Below are 23,426 nucleotides of genomic sequence, written 5' to 3' on the forward strand. Positions count from 1 at the left end.
TTATTTAGTAAACATAAAGCAGTAAAGCTTGTGGAGTAATTTAGAAATAATGGCCAGTTTGTCCAGCAGAGTGGATGCAATGCCATTGTTTTCAAAACTCTTAGCATTGTCTGCAGCACATGTAGCAGAGTATGTATGACAGCAGCGCATTTTTTTCAATATAACTTTAACACGTGTACATTAGGAATATTGGCTGCTGTATCAGTATCTGGATTTTTTGCATCCTAAAATTGACATCCCAACTGTCCGTTGAGCCTCTTGGCTTTGTTATCTTAGTTTAAAATGTAATTAAACAAACGTTTAAAGACACAGGCTTCAGGACGGCGTTCACTGATGCTCGCACAATCGATTGAGAAAAGCTCCAAAGACACATTTTCTACCCCTCTGTCAAACCCCCCAGATTGTACCTTTTTAAAACCCTGGTCCATGCCCCACCATCTTGCTTGATTTTCCACAGCCATCATTCTAATTCAGACCATGAAGGATGTAACAGCTGGGGTGATTTAGCACTGTGCACTGCTGCGGATTGGAGATTTAACAGGTAGTGTGATCTGTATCAAAGCGATGATCTGGTAACACGACGACGAACATTCTTAAAGGGGAAAACAGTCACACAAAACGTCCGCGGTCATCTCTTGTGATCTTGTACGCCCGATGTACTTCAGCAGCTAGGAACCAGTGTTGATGTGTAACGGCACTTAAAGATCATCGCAGCTCACTCTGAAAATAATTATACAAATTAAATAATTCAGCAACATGAATTATGTAGCAGACAATCTTGGAGAGGAAAATACAGAATTTGCAGTGTCGCTTGTTGTTGGTACATATTCACTTTTACATTTTTACAGAGAAAACGCTAAAGCTGTAAAATGAGGGTAGATATTTTCCAGTAAATATAAACAGCCCTACATTTCACCAGTAAATAAGAAAGCGTTGAAATATACACTTATTAGTAGCAACAGAGCCAGCTGTGGAAAAGTGTCACATTTTAGAACCGGCTAATTAGACTGTGATTATGGAACAGAGGAGCTATAATCTAAAAATGTTGCCAATATGCTTTTGTTTTTGTCTTATTTAAGTTCATTTGGGTGCTTGTTGTTGCAATAATGTTGTTGACAATGTGGGTGAAGGGCTTTTTTATCATTTTCTCCTCCCTTCTACAAAAGAAGCAGCTGCGGTTCATTGCTGTACTCTTAATTGGTCACTTATGGCTTCCTTTGAAATGTTAAATCACCTTTTGTGTACAGACTTTAATATGCAAAAGAAGCAGGATGAACGAGCCTCGGTCTGACTCATGGTGGAATCGACACTGGCAGTCATACTCGGCTCAGGGCAGCTCGCTCTGAAGGCTAACTATTCATGGTGTTTTTAGTGAGCCAGCACACCCGTTAGCTAGACCATCCTCTTGCTGGCATATGATGTCAGAGAGAGCAGAAAATACCATATCACAGGTGCTGTGTGGTGCTCATCTCAGAAGCCCTCTGCACTTGGTATTAACTCATCCCTTTGTCCCCCTTTCTTTGTGTAGCGTCTAATCACAGAGAAGGGAGACTCTACTATCTTACCCACCAACTTATTCGCTCTTAGTTGCACAAGATTTGGTAGAACCCTCCATTTTTTGGAGTATAAAATGGCGATAACTTGTCTTTGGTTATAACTTCCATCCATTTATTAATTTTCTTCTACTTATCTGGGTGAGTCATGGGCTAAGCGTTCCAGATGCTCCTCTTCCCAATAATTCCAAAGTCACGACAGGTATGTAGTCCCTCCATTGAATTCTAGATGGAAATGCAGTCTATGGTGGATGCTAGCTAAGTGGCTGTGCACAGAGAAGCTTCTAGTCCCTGCACTGCTGCAACTTTGATCAAAAATTGGGCCAAAGAGTGAAATATTGTGACTGGAATATATATACATTTTGTCACCCTATGTTCTCCCTGAAGTTGTCTGAAATCATACCAATAAACTGGGCATGGGGTGAACTCCTCACTTGTACATTGCTTATTGATAGACACTACAATTTACAGATAGTCCCTAAATGGCCCAAATGCACACTCACTGCTAGGAAGAGTGTTCCAATGTCAGATTTCCCTGAGATGAAACTAAATGATTTTACTGACATGGACTGTTTTCTGGGAGTGAAGAAACCCTCTGGTTGTTTATTTGTGTCAGAATGGGTCAATTTTTCACTGCAGTTTAAGCAGCTGAGTCACTACTGACCTCACGGTTGTGGCCAGGAGTGTCGATTTTTTTTGTAAAGTTTTTATTGGATCTGGTGCAAATGATTTGTTTTGACAATAAATAGTGATTTGAATGAGATACAGCAATATTTTGAGCTTAGATTTTTTTAAAAGTTTCAGAGGAAACCAAAAGTAACACATGATAAATGTAAGGACTGTTGGATGATTTAAAATCCAATTATTTTTTCTGTTGTAACAGTTTTTACATTTGATAATTGGTGCAATTTTTGTTAATTTTTGAAAAGAAAACAAGCCTTTCAAGTTTGATGTTTGGAGGGTGAAACATCACTATTGCAATTAATTCATTTTCAATTAATCATGGGGAGCCAAAATCCTGACTGATTATTATGTGTTTAATTTTGCAACCCTAATACTGTTAGCCTTTGTGATTGAAGTTTTTCTTCTTCACTGGCTTTAACTTTGGTAACACAACTAAATGAATTGTTTCATGCATCATGTACCGATACGGTGACTAAACCGGTGAAAAAGAAAGAATACTGCTTCCAGCCACAGCTAGGGCTACCTGTTCCAGCTGGAGAGGCACCAAAACAATCAAATGATCATCATTCACTTCCACAAATTTGATCACATGAAATTTTTTCTGCAATTTTGGTTGCAGTCTGGAGCCCTGAAACGGTTAAACTGAGCAAGTATTTTGAAAATTTGAATGCTGCCATCGTTCCAGTCGGGCCTAGATTGCAGATGGTACACAGCTTTTTATGTGGAGTGAGATTTAAGGTATGGAAGATGGAGAAACGCCATCATGTGCGACGAGCGTTAAGCTTCCTCCGGATCCATAGGTCTGTTCTGGAGCTGATGCTGTCACACTGCCCTTCTCAGAAGGATAACTTCCATCTTCTTAAGCCGATCCCTCCTTTCCATTCACATTACAGTCCTGCCACTGTCTCTCGGCCCCCTTTCCATCTTTTTTGTATCCTCACTTTCTGAACTTAGGAGGGAGCCAATTACAGGGGGCCAGACTATTTTTCACATCTCTCAATCAACAGGTGTTGCTCAAATTTGGAAATAAAGAAACAAGGCCATGACTCAAACATGAGCTTCTCTCTGCCCCACTAGATCCACCAAACTCGTCCCAGGATGTGTTCAAGTAACAGGGAGCATGTGAAGCAGCGCCGTGGTACTTTGCACCGTCACGCTAGGGTCCCACCTAATACCCCAAGTGTAAATTGGCGCCTCGGCTCAGTGGGCTCCCTTGACAGCACTTGGCACTGATCGGATTGGGGGGGGGGGGGCTCTGTGTAGTGTAATTGGTGTAAAAGAAGTGTTCCTCTGACATGTGCTTACTTCTCCCCTCCATGCTCCAAAGTGACATCCAACTATCAAGCCATTATCTAGTGGCTTTTACCCGCGGTCCCGTGGGGATGATGGCGACGGCGGGGGTGCGCGTCTCGCTGAACCTGACTCCATCTTTCACTCTGATTGACAGGCTTTTTAGTTGGCCTGATCTCAGCGCTTCAACCGGCTGCCCCTGTGAACTGCCACACACGGCACTAATCTCGAGGTTTATTTGTTAGTAGGGGGAAGAAGGGAGATATCTTAAAGAAACAGATTGTGAAAAGAGGGGACTGTGAATAATTGCTTTTTCATCCTAGGCTTACGGAACAAATTGAATTTCCGGTGCGCAGGATGAGAGTCGCCATTTAAGCAGATATTTGCTGCCAGGGCTGGGACTGGCACGCTGCCTGATGTGTGTTAGGGCCCACAGTGAGTGGTGTACTGTTCCTTCTCTCTTCAGTTGTATTCATTGATTGTAGAGGGCTCATTATTCCTGACTTTTAACTTGATGGAAGGCGCTCTGAAATCTCTCTGGAATTAAATCCCATCAGAGTATTATGAGTTTGTTCACAGACCCTACACTTGAGCCCTGTTGGACAGAGATGGTGTTTTTTCTGTATTCACATCCAGCCTTTTAGAACCATGGCACAGCTATTTGCTCTGATTCACTTAGTAAAATCAAGTTCTGTTATTGCCAGTTTCGCTGAAATGATGCTTGATGCCGTCTGGATCAAAATGAATTCCTCAGCATGAATAAATAGGTCCTGACGCGTGTTTCTCTCACTACTCCAAGATGTATCTCACTCTCAGCTGTTTTCTTTCATCAATAATCAGACACTCGTCCACAGATGGGCTAGGAGAAGTGGCGCTGAGGACTGCAGATGAGTATTCAGTAACAAGAAATCCAATCTGGCCCTGCAATTTTTCCTCCATCTTAATAAGAACACACAGATTCTGCGTCTGCTCTGCTGTTTTCTTTAGCAGCTGCCGAGAAAAAGGTAGTGTTTCTAGTTGCTGGCACAGTCAGGAGCCTTTTGGCGGCGACGCTTAGCTTCTACAGCATGTCAGGATTTCCTGTTTTAGAGAAGCCTGTCAACAGAAATGGTCCTATTCAGTTTGTCATCTTCCTTCAATTTTAGTACTAATAGCAGCAGGGGCCCCTCCGGTGAAGTAGCCGTGCCACATGTCTGTTCAAAAGAGAACGGCTTAATAGCAGCGCTGGACCATCGTTTGATTGTCAATAAAAATAGATCGCATTTGAAGTGCTCCTTTTATTTTCATTCATTCCCACTGATGGCCTTGACAGTGCTGCTATTTGCATGTAATTGCACTCACAAAGCTGTGCCTCTTGGCCACTCATGTGAGGGCCAGTTGTGTCAATAGCTCACACAACACAAACATAGCAGTCTCTCTTGTTTCCCTCATATTTTGCAATAGTGTGCACTCTTGCCAAGCCTTCAGGGTGATTTATTTTGCCCTTTTTGCAATGCTCGCACCTCGTGCGTCTCACTCAACCCTAGGCTTATACAAACTAAAGGCTTAGATTGTGTGGGATTTTCTATTAATTAAAAGCTACACCGTGCATGGTGTTTTGTAAATGCTTGGCTTCGCTTTTGTCAACCTAGCAGTGGCCAATGTTGTGGCCTCTGGAAGCGAAAACACCGTATAGCATTTAGGCTGAGGGAAACATGCAGCTGAAGGGAACACAATACCGTTCAGACGCTATTACGTTTGACAGTTAATAGGCAGGGTGGGAAGTGCAGGGCTGTAAATGAAGTGTAGGAAAAACATTACTCTCAGGCCTGTTAGCGTCTTTCATTTGCTTTCTGTTGCCAATTAAACTGTGTATGTTGATAATGAATATGAAAGTAGACCCGTGGTAACGAATTACAAGCCCTCATCACCTGCTGCTGCTCTTCCAAGCTTTTTAAGTTGTTATATATATTCCATAAACCTCTTCTCATAATGTGTAATGGACTGTGAGTGGAATGCTCAGTTGCTTGGTCAGCAGCTTTTTTCCCCTTCTCTTCCTGACACACACAAACGCGTAAAAACAACATACTGGCTGCACCACACATGTAAAGGACATTGTATTGATTAACCTTTATTTCCCTTAAGGTCTGCTCTAAGTTTAATCACAGCTTGTCAATAGCTTCTCCCGTCTGTAACCTTGAACTTAACTTTTTTTTTTTTTTTTTTTACATGAAACTTTTGTCGTCTGTGCTCTTGTTTTGCAAACACATCTGCATGAAGTAATTTTGCAGGGTTATGTGAAGGTGTGTTTGGGGTTGTTAACGTCTGTGCAAGGTGTTCTCTTCCTTTATTACCTGGTGAAATTGGATCTCTGCTGTCTCCAATCTGAAAAAAATATTAAATTTCATTCCTGTAGCCTGCTTACACAAAATCATATTTTTCATATTCTTGCCTTTTTTATTTTCAGTTGCAATCTTTTTTTCTCCCCAAAAAACCTGTCAGATGAAAACCACAGACTCAGATCTAGTGCACAATTATCAGATATTGTGCAAAACAGGCATTTTCCTTCGTGTTCTGACCTCTGATCCAGATTGTCTTTTAGGTAAGGCTGAACAATTATTCAAAATCTTATTTAAAATCGCAGTATGGCCAAGTGCAATATCCTAATCACATGAGCAGCTATTTTTACCAGCATACATACTGTATTTTCCAGAGGTGAGGAAACGTGCTTGTTTGATACAGACCGCAACAAGAACATTGTAAGTTAAGAGATAAACTTGGAATTATCTCTGCTATTGCTAGATTTTAAGATGTATTAGAGAAGCATGTTGTTGAAGTAGAATATCTAGATTATAGCCTCAGAATGGTTTAATTTATCTTCTCTAAGAAAACCACCCCAAAGTCACTCAGCTCTCCATTGATTAAATGTAATTTCAAAATTGATCTTTATGCTGTCATGAATAGTAGTATTTATTATTAATTATAAATGTATGTACGTTTACTTCTTTCAGACTGTTTTTGTTCTTGGTGGCTGAGTCAGAACATACCTGTTAAATTTGTCTTGTTAAAATGCATAAAGGTGCTAATTCACTTACAACAGGCACAGATTAAGGTTAAAAAGTAATAATATTTTTCATTTATAGAGCACTTTTCAGAATCTAAGTTAGAAAGTGCTCACAAGACGGCAAAATAAGTCAGAAAAAATCAGATTTTTTAGCCTAATACATGGGTATTGCTGTTCTTAAATGATATCGACAGGTTAATTTTAGTAATATGTTAAATTTAGCTGTTTTAAATCCATGTTTGACGCAGATTCTTATAGCAAACCATTCATTCGTCCATGTGACAGCATGCAGTGATGTTTTTGTTGGAGGCTAAGCATTTACCTTTAAGGCACATGGCTTTATCGGTAATCTGAGTGGAACGTGGGTCCAGTTTTGTTGGTAGTTAGCGACTCTGGTGTGTAAAAGAAGCAATGTTAGCCGCGTGTAGCCACAGTTGCCTTGAAGTTCATGCCGCCAGGGCCTATAAAATTGCTGTAGTCGGCCATTAATAGGTTTAAGTTTCAGTGTAACAGCTATCCAAATGTTGTGCACTGTGTTTTCTGACCTAAAAAAGGAAATAAAGACCCAGTTTGTGCCGTGCTATCGCCGTACCTCCCTCTGACAGTCTTGGCCACCAGCTAATGAACCAAGCAACAATAAAACCAAACCAGATTCTTATGACAGAACTCTGATTCAGGGGTAGCCCTAGTTAAATTACATATTTTAATATAGGTCTTGTACAAAAAATCTTACAACATAATAATTAATACCTTCTTCTCCTCTATACGAGCACAAAGGGAACTCACAGCTGTCAACTGCTTTGGCGTTTTTCTGTGCAGTTGAAATACAGCCAAACACTGCACACCTCAGCAGGGGTTTTTACATGGCGAGCAGAAACGTAACATCATTTCATTTTAATGTGCATGGGCCGTGGTAATATGATTCATCATGATTGTCCCTGACCCCTGGAACACCATCAATATTACATTACCTGTGTGACCGAATGCCCTATGAGGGACATTATTTGCCACTGTGACTGGAGTTTTTTTTATTTTTGTCAGCAAACCGCCAACCACTAATGCCACATCCAGTCTTTGCACAGACTTAAGGCATTTAAGGTTTTCATGGTAACAGGAAATCATTTATAATTCATTCATGTGCTGGTGTTAAGAGACAAAAAAATAACTTGAAACAGGAAGAAGGGGGAGAGTTGCTACTCTTAGAGGCAGATATTGGAGGCTTAATGGTGTCCCTGGTGATGGAGACAGTTGGGTTTCACATTTTTATTTTTTTCTCCTACTGCCTGCAAACCGTTTTCTCTCAGTCTTTGCAGAGGAAGCCTCTCACACACACATGCATGTATCGAGTGGAGCATTCAATGATCAAAGAAGACCGTCTACTGTATCACAGTCAGCTCCAGTCTGCATGGGTGATGTTTTACAGCTTGTTTATTTGAAAAAGGATTTGTATGTAGCATATTTGCAGCATAGAATGATTGCAAAGCTCGTGCATCATAACGCAGAACAAATCGCGCTCATCACAGCCGTAATTGTAAATCTCTTTCAGTGATGAGATTCTGTCATTCAGACGTCATCACTTTCATGTTAATTATTCTGACAGGTTCATTCAGACCTAACCAGACAGCGATGTAGGGAGTCACGGTACACATAATTCTTGTCAATTGCATGAGATTGGGGAGGACATTAAAGGATGTATAATGCAGAATCAACCAGCAATAAATGGAAGACAAAATCTAAGCTGAAAGCGTCTTATCAAGCTGTCATTTACCTAATGTTAGAAAATTATTAAGGTATATTTATGGCACGATTCTCCATGAGAGATTTTAGAGTGATGTCTAAAACATCCCAGCAGCTGTATTGAAGTCTGCCATTAGATCCCGATCAATCCTGTCTCCATGTCAGGGGTCATTTATAATTATAGTTAAGGAATGAAATTACTGCTGTTGGTCCTGTAAATGCACACAACTGTCTTTCTTTAGAGATGCTCGTATAGATCTCGCTGCTCTCTCATGGCACAGATATTTAATCAATCAATCATCCCAGGAAAGACTCCTACAGACAGCTTTAGCTTTATGATTATACTGTTTGAGAGTCTCAACAATGTGAGCCGTTACAGTCTGTCTGCGTCAAAGTTTTGTTTGATTTTTATGTAAATTTTTGTTTGTAATAGATGTGAAATTGCAGTGAATAGTAAATGAGGCAGGTGATTTTTGCCAGAAAACTGTATTTTGCTCTCTGATGATTTTGGACAAATGTTGCTGCTGAAATGTGGCAGAAATCTTCCCCAAATCGCTCCACACGACTCGAAATATGTATTAAGATTGCTGCTGTGACTTTCACAGAAAAGTGAGCATGTTGTTAATGCGACACGTTCAGATGTTTTTAGTTTAACAGAAAGGACTGCAGGTCTGAAAGGGCTCTCCTCTGCACGTGACAGCTTCTTTATTAGAAAACCATTCTGTTTGTAAGATACTTAAAGCATAAAATAAGTCATAGCAACATTTTACACAAGGATTATTTGAACACCTGCTGTTTTCCTTACAAAATACATTTTTGAAAATGTGAATGTCTAGATGATTGAAAACATTTTTGTGTCAACAGTGAGTGAACATATAAGAAAAATTTAATTTTCAACTTAAAAATTCCTAAAGTAACCAAATTGAAAGATGATAGGACGTAACAACAGCTGGAGAGATGTTGCTAACCTGCTTGAAATCAGCAAAACAGCAGTTAATTACAGTCTTAACAAGAAAATGTCGCTGAAAACCAGCAAAAGAAGCGAAAGAAAATGGTGGTCGCAGGGGTCTAATAATTATTTCCAAAGCTGGATAATGTCATTAGTTTTTTGGACAGGTTGTTGTGAGATTATAATAACATTTTCCATTTATTTTATGTTTTATAAACAATTCAACATCAATCTAAAATCTCTCATGGAGATGGAGGTATATTAATGTTCCATTAATATACCTCCATATCCAATCTTTTTCCTTATTCTCTAAAGCCATCCCACCTCTCTCTGCTCCGTCTGTGGCCTTAAGGGGCGTGTGGATAGATAGAGATGTGGGTAAAGACGGAGATGTGAGTAAAGATGGAGAGGGAAGATGGAGCAGGGAGTTTAGAGGGACTGAGGTTAAATGGCCCATGTCAGTAGTCGTCTTTAACGCATGGGATTACTGCCCTTTTGTGTGCTGTGAGCTCACTCAGTCACTGAGCCCTGTGTAAGACACGCTCACACCATTTACCCCACACTGTCGCCGACATCCTGATCAGGCTGACAAAGGCTGGGAAGTACACCGCCACAATCAGCTCGCTAACAGTAAGAGGACGACGAGGAGGGAAGGGAGTGAAAAGACAAATACGTTGGAAGCAAAGGTTGTTGTGCAGGGGTGTTGTGTCTGAAATGGGGTTGAGGAGGAGGTCAGGAGAGGCTCTGTTAAACATCGAAAACCGCTCGAGGTGAGAAGACACGCTATAAAGGAGAGGAGATGCACTTAAGGCAAGACTTGGAAAACATGATAAAAAGATACAAAGGGATGCAGCCGTTTGAGAGGAGAGCTTGAGGAATGCCGTGCATTATTGCACATGTGAGATTGGTTGTAATGATGCTAATTAAAGCTTTTATGTGTGTGTTGTTAAAAGTGGCGTCTCGCTGTGATGTGCTCCATTTAGTCCCTTTTATACGTGTTCTCACGGCTGGTTTGAAACTATGAAACCTCTCCTGTATGTATAAAAAAGAGAGAGAGATACCACTAAATATGCTTAATATGGAGCAGCTAATGGCACTTTTTAGAGGTATCCGTGATGATGGCTATCACTCTGCATGAATCCTGAACATTAGAGACTTGTTTAAGTGCTCTTAACTTCTGCTGCATGTCGCCGTTATTTGTCGAGACACTTATCAGATTGGCCAGGTGGAGGTTTTATGTCACAGTCATTTTGCTGGTGAGTCCTCCTATAATGCCAGATTAAGGTATGCAAGTGTTTGAAAGGTATTATCTACTCAGCTATGTTTCCATGCTGTTGACTTCAGTGTGATAAGCATTCAGTGGAAGCAAAGCTGTCAAAGTATACAAGAGACAAGCAGATTTTTCCATAAATCCTGACTGCCAACTACTTTATCATGTATAGTAAAAAATATGTATGGGTAATATATGTATTGCATCTATTAGTTTCAAAACAGTACAAGTGAGATAATAGAGAAACTTTCATCAGTCCTACCTGCACATGTCCTATATAAATCACTTGAGAGGCTGTAACCTGCTGAGCAGAGACATCTCCCCTTTTATTACAGATATTAGCAAAATAATTGATGGTAAAACACCTAGGAGCTTCACTGATTGCACAGACTGGGGACGTCCTCATTAAACAGGCTGCTTTGGGATACACAGATTTTCCACTTAGGATTTCAAAAGTCCACTGAAAGCACTGCGTGTTTACGTTTTTGTTGGTTAATTATCTCTTTTTATGTTGTCCGTTTTGCAGTAGAACGTCTCTGAGATGCAAATACACACTCAAATGTGTAGTATGAGGGAAAATGTTGATTTTAAATGTCCTAAAGTGTTTTTTCCCTAATTTTTTGCCCCTATCCAATTATGTAGACTAATGTCAGATGGCCTAAATCATGTTTTACCAACTGAATAAGATGTTATAGAACTTTGCACAGTAATATATGTGATGAAGTGTGTATGTTCTTCCACATCATAGAGTCTGACAGGGGTTTGTTTTTGTTTGTTGTGCTTTGTGTGTAACCAGGTGATAACTCTTAAAATATACCTGCTTACTGCCCACAGCTTTGGAGTGGAAAAGCAGAGAATAAAAGTTGGAGGAGAGATAGCTAGAGAAGCTAGAGACAGCAAGGGCATAAATAAGTAAAAACAAATTAGCAAATCTAATGATTTTCAGTCACAAAAGTTTGGATTAGTCACGAACAGGTGAGGTTTCAAATGCTAAACAGATTATGTGGTCTAAAATGCCAAAGAATTATCATTTACAATAATTTTTGACATGTTTATAGTCAGGTAGACAATCTCATTAAAATATGCAATAATTAAAATCAATGTATATGATGCAATAGTGACATAAGAGTGTACCAGAGGCCACCAAAGTTGGGCTTTTATTGCCAAAACCTTCCCTCCATGTTCTTGTAAAAAGCCTTGGAAAAACCTGAAAGATTTTTTTCGTTAGTACTGACTGTGTTTCAGCTCAAGGTAATTTATAACTCGAAATTCAACATCTTAAAACATTTATGCTTATAATTGCATCATAAATTCAAGTTGGCAAACATTGTGCAGAAAAAAGTTTGAGTTAAATGACTTCCAACTCTCTAAACTTCAGGTGTCATTTCTCTTGTTTGCTACGGTTGTGGTGTGATCGGTTCAGTAATGAAGCAAAACGTTTGAAAAGCAGAACCTGACAAGACCTAATTCTGTTCATAATAATTACTTTTGATAAGTGTACGTGTGCGACTGTTGAAAAAGTTGGTCCTGATGATTTCCTAGGGGACTTTTACAGTCAGTGTTGCTTAAAGAACCCATATTCAGTTTTGGGGTTTTCCCCTTTCCTTTATTGTTGTGTTTTATAGCTGCTTTTTGTGTAAGGAAAATGTCTGCAAACTTACCAACGTCCACACCAAAGGGAGCTATTCTCTTCCACAGAAAACACTTCTCCTTTAAATGCCTGAAACACCTTGTTTGAAGATCAGGGTTTTCTTCTGTCCCATGTCTGTGTCATCATGTAACATGTTTGCTTAGCTTGATCGTCAAACAACAAATATTTCCTTACTAGAGCTGCCTCTGCTAGAGCTTCATCTTTCTATCTATACGCAAAGACTTGGGGTTACGTAGCTCACCTTGCCTAGTTTTATTGGACTAGCTGACCAATCAGAGCAGATTAGGCTTTTTGGGAGGCGGGTCTTAACGAGACAGGAAACATTTCAGACAGAAGGTGAGAAGAAGTGTTAGAGTAGGAGAAAAATTCAGTTTTTTGAACAGTAAAGCATGTAAGCATCGTCAATTAGAGCCCAAAATGAAATGGATAAACCTGTAAATGTGCACAGTAGAGGCTCTTGAATATCATTCTGGCAAATATGTGCCACTTCAAAGACCTAAACATGGTCGAGTTGGCTTTGCATAATGTGTCAGCTGTGATATTTGATATGTTCACGGTCATGATGGGTCTCAGTGGCAGCTCATGTTGTGGTTCTGACAAGTAAAGAACAAGTATTGTTCATGTTTAAGACCGTATTCGTGAGTTAAGAGTGTTGTGGGATTAGGTTTTTGCTGAAGTTTCTCTTGATTTGAAGCCTCCGTTTAACTTTAATCAGGCCAACCGTCACTTAAGCAGAAATCCTTGTCAGATGGAGTGCGGTGATTAATACAATGCTAACCTTTTTTCCTCTGTAATTCTTCTTTTGCTCACTGTAATTATATCTCAGACGTTTTGTGATGAGAGGCTCTGACAAACATCCATGTCTTATTAATCATGATATTGCCTTGATTTTATGTGTTTAACACGTGCTGCTGCTGCTGCCTCGCTCTCACACAACCACACACCGCACACAGCAATTCGTTTCTGTTGAGGTTTCCCTGTTTGCCTTGTGTCAGTGATGATAACTTTAATTATTGTGCCGTTGCCGTCTCAGTCCATGCATTCTGATGAGCCTTGTGTTTAAATAGACTCGCTCACACACACACACAGACTTTGGCTTGGGTAAAATGTGACAAACAGGTCAATTAAAAGGGCCTTTGACTGTCCAGAATGTTTTAATTAAAGTAGCAGTGAAATGTAAACTTGCTTCTAATTATGATTAGCCTTAATTAGCTGTCACTCTGATCTTAATTGCTTTTGAATACAGCTGACCTCCAAACACTGCATCTCCACGTACCACCATCACGGCTTGGTTACTCAGCCCTGATTTAGTCTGCGTCCTTACTGCCTCTCTGTAAACGTAGTAATAATGTATGGCGTGTATCTTTCTCCAGATTAAACTTTAATGTTGTATTTCTAACATTTGTTTGCATCATTTTCCTCAGGACATACTGGATATGGTGGTGAAGAAGAGCGAGGGTTACAGCGTGGAGCAGCTGGAGAGACTCTACTCTCTTCTCAGCCAGTGTATCTACCAGCACCGCAGAGAGTACGACAAGACTCAGCTACTGGAGGTCAGTAGGGCAGCTGTTTTATAGGTTCATCTATCAACTGTTTTACCAATTAGTTGATTCATCTACAGCGTCCTCCATAATTATTGGCACCCCTGGTTAAGATGTGCTCTTTAGCTTCTAATAAATTCAGCTTTTTTTCTAAACAGTATAGGTCCACAATGGGGGAAAAAGAGGAAAATCCAACCTTTAATTCAAGTGCATTTATTCAGTGGGGGAAAAAAAAATCACACATTAAGAAATAATTCTTTTACATCAAATCATGTGTGCCAAAATTATTAGCACCCCTGATGTTAAGACTTTGTACAACCGTCTTTTGTCAACAAAACAGCACCTAATCTTCTCCTATAATACATTTTTCAGTGTTAGAGTATGCCTCTGCAATAAAAATGGCAGTTTAAGGCTTTCAACACATCTTAACCAGGGGTGCCAATAATTGTAGAGGGCGCTGTATGTATTATATGTAATAGTTTCAGAGGAATAAGTGTAGAAACAATGCGCAATAGTGCTACATATGAGCAGCAGCAAAAAACAGATATTTGCAATATAATCATGTATAAATTTTAATTAATTACTGCTTGGTAGCTTACCTTGGTCCCCCAGCGTTTGTCTATTATGTGCACTACGTGTTCTTGCTTTTTGCCCGGTTTTTTTATGTCTTTGTTCAGTTATAGTATTATGTTATTTGAATTTTTTTTTATTGACTGCCAGTGGGACTCGAGATATGGCTACAATCTCTCGTATTAATGTGGAAATGTACATTAATACAAACTGTCCCATCCTAAAAAATTTAAATAAATGTGGCACCCAGATAGCTCAACTGGTTTCACGACCGACCCGTGAACGCAGCGGCCTGGATTCCAGCTCGTGGCACTTTACTGCATGTCTTCCCTGCTTTCCTGTTTGCCTGTTGACTGGTCCTATCAAAAATGCCAAAATATACATATAAACATAATCTAAACAAGCCGTTTTACTCCAAAAAATCGAATTAACCATTTAATTTGAGTTCAGATCAGAGGAGTTTTGGGGGTATTCAGCAGCTACGAGAAGGAAATAGGTTTGAAAAAGCTTTCCCTGCTAATGAAAAGGCAGCACTTAGACTTGTTTTGCCTTTTGTGGTGTTTTATCTTCCAGAATGTTTTCTCTTCAGGTGTTAATGGATTGTGCTAGTGGTGCCATTGAATTCTTTGCCCAGTGTATAAACTGTGTTTTTGTTTTGTGCTAATTTGAAGTACTCCCAAACTTTCGAAGCCTTGGATCTTTGGAAACTTTCACTTTCACAAACTCGGCCAAGTTGGATTCTGCTGCAAACAGCGATTTCTAAAACTTTAGCTCCGAGTGCACCTGGAGCCGGAAACGGCTGACGTCACGATGCAGCTATGGAAGAAAAACACTTGTCACAATGAACCGACTGACTTCAGGAAAAAAAAAATATGTGAAAAACATGAGTTGGTTTAAAATATTGATGAATTTTCAGGGATTATGCTGATGAATCCTGACAGGCTTCGAGTCCAGAGAAAAACATACTGTCAGCCAGTCAAAATAAGTCATAAAGCGCGTGCTTCCAAAAGTACGTGCAGTTTTAGGATGGCAGTAAATTAGTGGATAGCTATGGAGCCAAATAATACAATATAGTTGGTCAGAGAGTTGGTTTGAGACTCAACGTTGCATGTTGGCCAATGCGTTTAATGGCTATCAATTCATTTTTAGCATTCTTTAAAGAGCAGAAATGCCTAAAACTCATCATTTCCAATTACATATTTCATGTCTTCTATGATAGAACACTTAATATCCGAGTGGTTAAGGTGCATAACGTGGTTGCAGATCAGTCAGGCTCTACCTCCACACATTTACAACTGTGTTTGATAAAGCAAAAAACACGTTAAAGAAAAAGAATCTTCGTATTTTGTTCGAACGAATTAAGCACTTAAAATATAGAAACTTTGGCTCTGAAAATGGGAATTTCATAATATCACAAGACATTATAGAGTGTTGACTAAACAACAGATTAGTCCAGAAAATAATCAGCAGATTAATTGGAAGTCAAAGTAGCTGTTAATTGCAGCTGCTTGTTATCACACAGGCGCTTTAACAGCATGTTGAATGATGAGCAGGAAGCAGGTTTAAACCTCAAAGACGGGGAAGCTCAACTCGCTTTGCTCAGGGCAAAACAAACAAACAAACAAGTAATGATATTTCTCAGATGAAATGGATGAATGAACAATAAAAGGCTCAAAACTTATCTTTCTTTGAAATTACTTGTTTTCAAATTTGCAGCCAAAGCTCAATTCTCAATGTTTACCAGCTAAAGGAACAAAAAATATTTCAGTTTCAGTCAAAACAGATCCTCAATATTTAGGTGGAACTGGGTAGCAGTGGTGGAAATAGAGGATTTTTGTTTTCTGTGGCCCTTGTACTGCAGAATATCATCGATTGAGGACATGTAAACGATTGTTGTACTTGTGAGACCTAGAAATATAAAGCAACTGCAGGAATAAAATAATTCATGAGTTAGCCCGCAGTATTTAACGAATCAAATATATTCCACTTCTTAGATTAAAAACTGTAATTTATCTTTTTGATCTGAGGTTATTGAGATTAAACAACAGTCTTCCATGTCAAGCACAATAAGAAATAAAGTCGAAATGTAATTTTTCGTAGCATAAAATGTTAATTTACATTTGTGCACCCGGCTTTTCATTTGATTGAATTTGATCAAACTTAGAAAATAAAGAGGAGTTTCTTATTAATGTAGCATAATGGCAGCTTTGTGGAGATCAAGGTCTTCAAATGTGAAATCATTAAACGCTGCGGTAAACACATAATTTGTCCATTTATGGCAGCACTTTAAGGAATGTTTGCCTTCACTCAGACCAAGTCTCTTTGGAAAACGCTCCAAATAACAGACCTGTTGCATACCAACTAAGCGTTATGTAAAGCAGGTTTATTTGTGTGACGCCGTTCATACACAAAAGCAGTTCAGAGCGCTTCACATGGTGCATTAACGTGCTTTAGAAGAAACAAAAACATCTTGAAAGCAAATTAAAAGTTAGGAACAAATAAAAGACTCCACTCTCTGAACTCCAAGCAGTTTTTGGGTGTTGTTTATTTTTTGATCCTGCCGCATTATTCGTTATTCTGAGCTCATTTTTCTCTGCAGCATAAAGTCCTTGACCTGTGAGGAAACAGAACAATCATGGCTAGAAGCAGAGAGAACAAATATTCTTCTGTGCAGTATAAACCATCACAAAGAAAGACAAAAGTTTTGTTTCTTTGATTATTTGTTTTCCAAAGCGTTGACAAAAAAGGGAGATCAACATGTGCACCAAAACGGATGGCTTTACATCTTTAAAACTTCTACAAGCTGGTGATTCTCTGCACTTTCTTGTTCTAGAAAGTTGTATCTTCCAACGACTTACTGACAACTTGCTCCTCTGCATTTAGTTTATAGCACAGATCTATTTTCATTTCCTTTCAGTGTTTCTAATTTGTTTCCATATTAATCTCTGTGCTCTGTGTAAACACTGCCTGCAGTTCAGCCTAAGAGTCAGGACGCATAAAGCACAGCATCTTATTGTTGTCTTTACAGAATCCAGTTTATTTTTAGCTTATTGTTAAACAAGACATTTTGATAAAATATCACGATTTTAAGATCAGTTTTGGAAAGACATCATGCATACAAGAATGCCGGAAAGTTGGACATCTAATGCGACTAGGAGACAGAATTGTATTTTATTTTTTACAGTCTTGTGCAAATTAGCATTTTTAGCATGATTTTTAGATTTGGAACCATGCCACGCCTGCTTTTAGAGACTTTAGCAGCACAAATGAATTTTCTGTTTTACAGAACCCCACACAAGCAGTTTATTTTTAGAATTGTTTAAATTTAAATAAGACATGTAAAATCGAATGAATTTGATTAAATATCACAATGTTTAGCTCTAGTTTTTATAACCACATTACGCACACTTTGAAAGATTGTCAGAGCGTTTAAAATCTGATGCGTTAAGGAGCACAGAATGATCGTCTCATTTACAGAACCTAATGCATTTGTTTTATTTTTAAATGTAACATGTAGGATAACATGATTTTGATGAATTCCTGTGATTTTAAGCTTTGGAACCACATGTCATGCATGTTTCCAAAGACTGTCAGGAAGTTGATGCTTCTGGCTTTGATAAATGGTGTAAGATTGGCATTTAAAAAAAGACTGCATGCTTTTATGATAATAACTTTATTTATAAAGCACCCTGAAGAACAACGTTCACAAAGTGCTTTGACAGTTAAAACATGCAACGAAGACAATCAAACAAGCTACAGGAGACAAAACAGAGCAGTCAATTAGAAATAAATGGTAAAAATGGCAATAAATTAATGAATAATTTGCTAGATTAACAAGCAATTCAAACAAGGGAACTAGGAAATTTATAATTAAAAGAACAAGACTGAGGGTTAAAATTAGAACTCAAAAAAAAATTAAAGAATTACAGAGAGACGACATTACACCAACGAATGAGAGTAAAATAAAACGAGAGAAGATCTAAAATAAACAGGACATAATACAGAATAAAACACAAACTAAAAGCTAAAAACCTTAAAGGCCATTAAAGCCTTTCAAACCTACCTGTTGGTTTTGGGTTTCAGAGGGTGAAAGAATGAAATGAATTAAAGGAAACAAGTTTAAATCAGAATTTAGTGTCCCAATAATTAATGCACTGAGCAGCATAATTTATGCAAGGGTTAACCAAAAAAAAAAGCAAAAACACCCTCAGTAGAAGGGAACTTTTCCTTTTTTTCTAAATTTCTAATCTCCTTTGACAACGTTCCACACAGAGAAAGCTGCTGTATATTTTCCCAGAATCCCATCTGGTCATCTGCCGCTGCTGTAGGATGTCAATGCTGACAGTGGGGCCAGGAATGGCAGCGTCCTGGCGCCGGTAGCCAGAACCGGCTGTCAGGATGTCAGGGAGGGGAAGCGGCGAGAAGGGAGGGAGAGCAGTCAGCCAGGTGGTGCCGCCTGTCGACAGGCCGGCTGGCGGAGGCCGGGAGGGGCTCGTGTCTGGGTTCATTTCATACTGCCAGCCCAAATTGGTGTTTCAGGAGCAGAAATGTCAGCTCATCTGGCACGTGTTTTGTTTGCCTGTGTTCACCGGCACGCACCCCGACTCCACGGCAGGTCGTCTCATCGTAACCCCCCAGAGAACAGGAAAGAAAAAACAAGCTCACAGACACACGTGATGCCGAACGCCGAGGCTGCAGCCATTTCCACTTAATGTTGCACTCGCTTGGTATTTGTGTCGAAGTTGTAGAGTCGAGTGAAATGGAGCGTGTCCATACATTTGTCTCCTTTACTCTCCCCCCGTCCTCCTCTGGTTATGGCTTGTCTCGACGCTGGAGAAGAGCTGACCTTTTAGCAGATGGAGTGGACTGCACCCTGCTTTCAGTTAAAGCCAGAGGGACCATATCTGCTCTGTGCACAGCAACATGCCAACTCCGTTCCTATCAGCAGAGCGGTTGTTCGCGTTGCCCCAGCCGTAGCCTCGGCGCTGCGCACTGTTTTGCCTTGTGTCTCAGACAGCAATTAAAGACTTTGTACGAGTCTTGGACCTTTAACCTGCTTCTGCGCCGTGCCAGAGCTGGTCAAGTTAGCGGAGCTTCATAAGATCTGCTATTTCTATGCTTGTTTGGTGTGTTTGCTGCTGAAGATTCTGGCCTGTGGGTCATTTAATAAAACTTTCTTCCTACTTGTTTATACAAAGCAACAGGGGTCAAATGTTAAATTTTTCCTAAGACATGCTGGGCTTTCAGCTCCATTTAGTTATTTGTGTCTTGTTATTGTAGATTCCGCTTTATGATGTGCATAGTAGACTGCATTTTCTTAAATAAATGATTAGTTGCTTGTTTTTTGGATTAGAATTGTGAGAAAATGCTGATCAGTGTTTCCCACAACCCAAAATGAAGCCTTGAAATGTTTTTCTTTTTCCACAACCCAAAAGATAATCAGTTTACTGTCAGAGAGGAGGAAGGAAAATGGAAAATATTCAAATCTAGGCAGCTGGACTCTGAAACTCCAAATCCACCAGCAAGTTTGAAAGCCGTGCTATCTTTTATGAATACATCAGAAACTGTAAAAACCGAGAACTGTGTGATTTTCAACGTGCTTGACACAGGGTTCTGTCATGAAAATCACCAAATTTCAGCTTAAAATCGAGAGTTTTTAAAAAAAATCTGAATCTCTTTTTTCTACATCTCATTTAAAAATTAATCAGATTAACCACTTGCACCAGATTTTGTGAAAAAGAAAAAATTCTGCACTTTAATTCGCAGCTAAGAAACCACGAGTGTCTCCACTGTAATTAAGTCATGAGAAAAAAAAATCAGTGAATATTCAGCTGAACTGCAGGCAGGATGTCAACACAGCAGACAGAAGACAATTATGGAAAGAAATTAGAGCTTGTTCCGCCCAGCCTAGGGAGACTCGAACGTAACATGAGGGGGCCGTCTTTCACTGATCCAAGCAGCCAGGAGACGCGTTTTCTCAAAGAACTGCAGTGTTTATTTCCATTAGCTGAGAAGTGCTAAACAAAGGATGTGGCTGAACAAAAGAACAAAGGAGTGGTAAAGTTCTAACCTAAATTCAGAGTAAGCAAAACCAAAACAACAACAAAAAAACCATAATCTGTTAAGCAGGACTGGCCTACTGAAACAAAAACTGGTAAAAGAAAAACAGTTTTGCCTCCCTAAAGTAACTTAAACATGAGAAAAAGCCAGAAGTGTCAGCTCACTCCTACTTTACGTAGTACTATAGATATCTCACAGTTTACTAAGCAAGGAGCAAATTGTGCTGGATGTGTGCCGGTTGGAATCAGTGATGGATGGATGGCACGCCCTCTGACCTGGAGACGACGTCATCCCTCAGCCTTTAGCTCTGGCCTTCACAGTTGCCAGACCAATCTTGCGCCGACGCGACATCCTGGCATCCAACCCCGTCAGTGGCACAGCGCAGCTCTATTTGCATATCATATGGATGCAACCCAACGGACACACACACAGCACAGAAAAAACACGACACATATGTATACGTATCCCACAGCAGTAGTAACAGAGCGACTGAAAGCAGAATGGAATCAATAGGTCAATGCAAATAAATGCAGCATGGCTCAAAAACAGCATACAGGAAAGCTGTTGGACGCTGCATTCAGCACGGTGACACAGTTTGTAGAGGTTGTAAAAACATAAATTAGGGATGTCTAATCTTAGCTTTTTTTTGTCAATAGCCAATATGCCGATATTGTCCGACTCGCAATTTCCGATTCCGATATCAACCAATACTGATATATGTGGGCTTAGAAATAATCCCAAACCACAGACATATTGTTAGTCAGGCACAGTAAGCTTGTTACTGCAGCCACATTTGCAGGACTTAAAGTGAAAAATAATCCGTAAGCCTCAGGTTTTCTGCTTTTGACTGGGGCTCAAGTACAATCTAGAGATTGGAAATTAAGATCTCTGCCGTTGCAAAGTCAGACTGCAGATTAAAATAATTCCAACAAAAGGTCAGTATGTCGGGGTAGGTACTCCATCTGCGACTACAACATGGTGCAAATATATTATTTAGCAACCAATCAGTAAAAGACATGGAAAAAGGGCATGGATTCACCTTTCAGCAATGTGTGCACTATTTGCACTGTTTATTCTGAAATACAACTATGTACACAGTTACAGTGCAGAAAAAACCCTATATTAATGAAAGTACAGTTTATAACAGCAAACTGTAGTTCAGTTCAAATAATGGGACATCCGTAACATAAATGGTAAAGTATCAATCATATGCGGCGCCGGTATTTATCTTGAGAAACTCGGAAAGTTGTTTGTGTTGACTCCAAGTTTATTTAAGTTTTTGGAAGACAAATAATCAAAGAATCTCAACTTTTGTTTGTGCTTTTTTAATGATTTATGGCAGTCTAACTTTGCTATTCTGCAGAGAAAGCATTTCTGAGTTCTCTCTACTTCTAGCCATGGCTGTGCTGTTTGACTTCTGTGAAAAATCCACAGTGAGGTAAAAAAAAAAAGAAAAACTGCTTGAGGTTCCAGCATTACTTCAAATCAATTATCCACATAGGAAAATAGTTGGCGTTTAATGTAACAGCTGACATCTAATTGAATAACGGTTGCAGCTTTTCTGCATGTGATGACAGCAAGTCAGGATTAAGGAGTTATGGCGTCTATTGAGACAAAAGATAAGACGCTTTGTACCAATGTTGAAAAGTCATCTAAAGAGAAAACCTTCATAAAACAAGCAGTGAAATCCATTTCTCCATTGACAGCAGCCTCTGTAGAACAGAACGCGCTGCAGCCTCGGCTTTCATCACAACCAATCTGTTGTCAGCAGCTCGTGAAACAACACCTTCATCCAGGAAGAGTACACAACACTGGTCTCTCTCCACTCTTTTCTCTTTCCTGGAAAACAAAAAAAAAATAACAAAAAAACACTTATACTGTTGTTGTCTTTGCTCTGCTAACCTGCGTGCCACGGAGAAGCCAGTTCTCCCAGAGGTGGTGAAAGATTAGATCTGGGAAACCTGAGCTGGACGTAGATAAGGTGGTTTCAGCGCATCCCAGTCATTTATAACATAAATCATAACCATAAATCGGTCGAACATTGCAAAACGATGACAAGTGCAGAGCATGCTAGGCTGTGCTTTCCTTTTAATGTGCACTATTGATGGCCCCTTTAGGAAATAAAACTCATAAATTTGCTATTGGACCTTCTTGCCATGTAGGTCCAGCAGCTCTGGCCTCGTTTCACGTCGGCGAGGCGGAGGGTTGGTCGGGGGTGTTCCTGGATGACGGTGTTCTCGGCCCTCCGGCAGATAAACTTGATATCGCAGAGGGGCGAAGTGTCGAGGCAGCGCAGAGCTTATTTGCATGTTGCTGTGTGGGCGCACAGTAAAACAGGGCAAACAGACAGGTGTTAAGAGCGAAGATGTGTCTCAAACATGGGCTGTGGGTTTTAAAGCTGCCGTGACCTGCCGCTGCTGATAGCTGCGGGGGTGTGGAGAAGTGCTAAGTGCTTATTTTATGTTCTACGTGAATCACCGGCCATATAGCTTCAGTCAGAATGAACTGCGATGTATGTTAAGTATAGTTTGTGCTACATTTAGCTTGTTAAATAAACAGCCGTGTGGTCTGCAAACACTAATTAGTTGCATTTTGATGCGTCAGCTGCAGTTTGTGTGATGATCTTTACTGAAAATAATCATCAACGGTGACTAGGTGGACTACTTTGGGGCATTTAGGGCAGTTGCTGAATCTAACTGATGTGTGGTGGTTGAAAGATGTTGGCGTTCAGCGCCTGATGTGGATTCTTTGTCAGAATCAGAAATACTTAATTCATGCTTCTGTTGCTCCCATTCAAAGTTTTAATCTAAGATGAACATGAGTAGAAAAAATATGACCCTAAACTATGAACAAAAGCAGAAAAGTATCAGCATGAAATGTAAAAATGGACATTGTACTGGGAAAATAAAAATGCAGGTGTGCAGTGTGATAAATAATAGAGTTATAGTTGTGTTATTGAGGTTGATGAAGTGAATATGAGTTAACTTTAGAGAGATGGATGCTTGATATAAAATGCAAATGTTGGTTTTTAGCAGCTGCACTTTAACCACATATCAATCTTCTCCAGTAAAGTTGTAG

At 39.7% G+C, this 23,426-nt stretch overlaps 1 protein-coding gene across 1 annotated transcript in view; it reads left to right on the plus strand.

Annotated features, from left to right (window-relative positions):
• Positions 1 to 23,426, plus strand: part of atad2b (ATPase family AAA domain containing 2B) — a 100,328-nt gene that overhangs the window by 72,410 nt on the left and 4,492 nt on the right. Inside the window, exon 27 of the mRNA XM_022194688.2 lies at positions 13,602 to 13,730. Within this exon, the coding sequence (XP_022050380.2) occupies positions 13,602 to 13,730 (129 nt within the window). The remainder of the gene's footprint in view (positions 1 to 13,601; positions 13,731 to 23,426) is intronic.

Source organism: Acanthochromis polyacanthus, chromosome 16, assembly GCF_021347895.1.
Source record: "Acanthochromis polyacanthus isolate Apoly-LR-REF ecotype Palm Island chromosome 16, KAUST_Apoly_ChrSc, whole genome shotgun sequence".
Lineage (NCBI taxonomy): Eukaryota > Metazoa > Chordata > Actinopteri > Pomacentridae > Acanthochromis > Acanthochromis polyacanthus.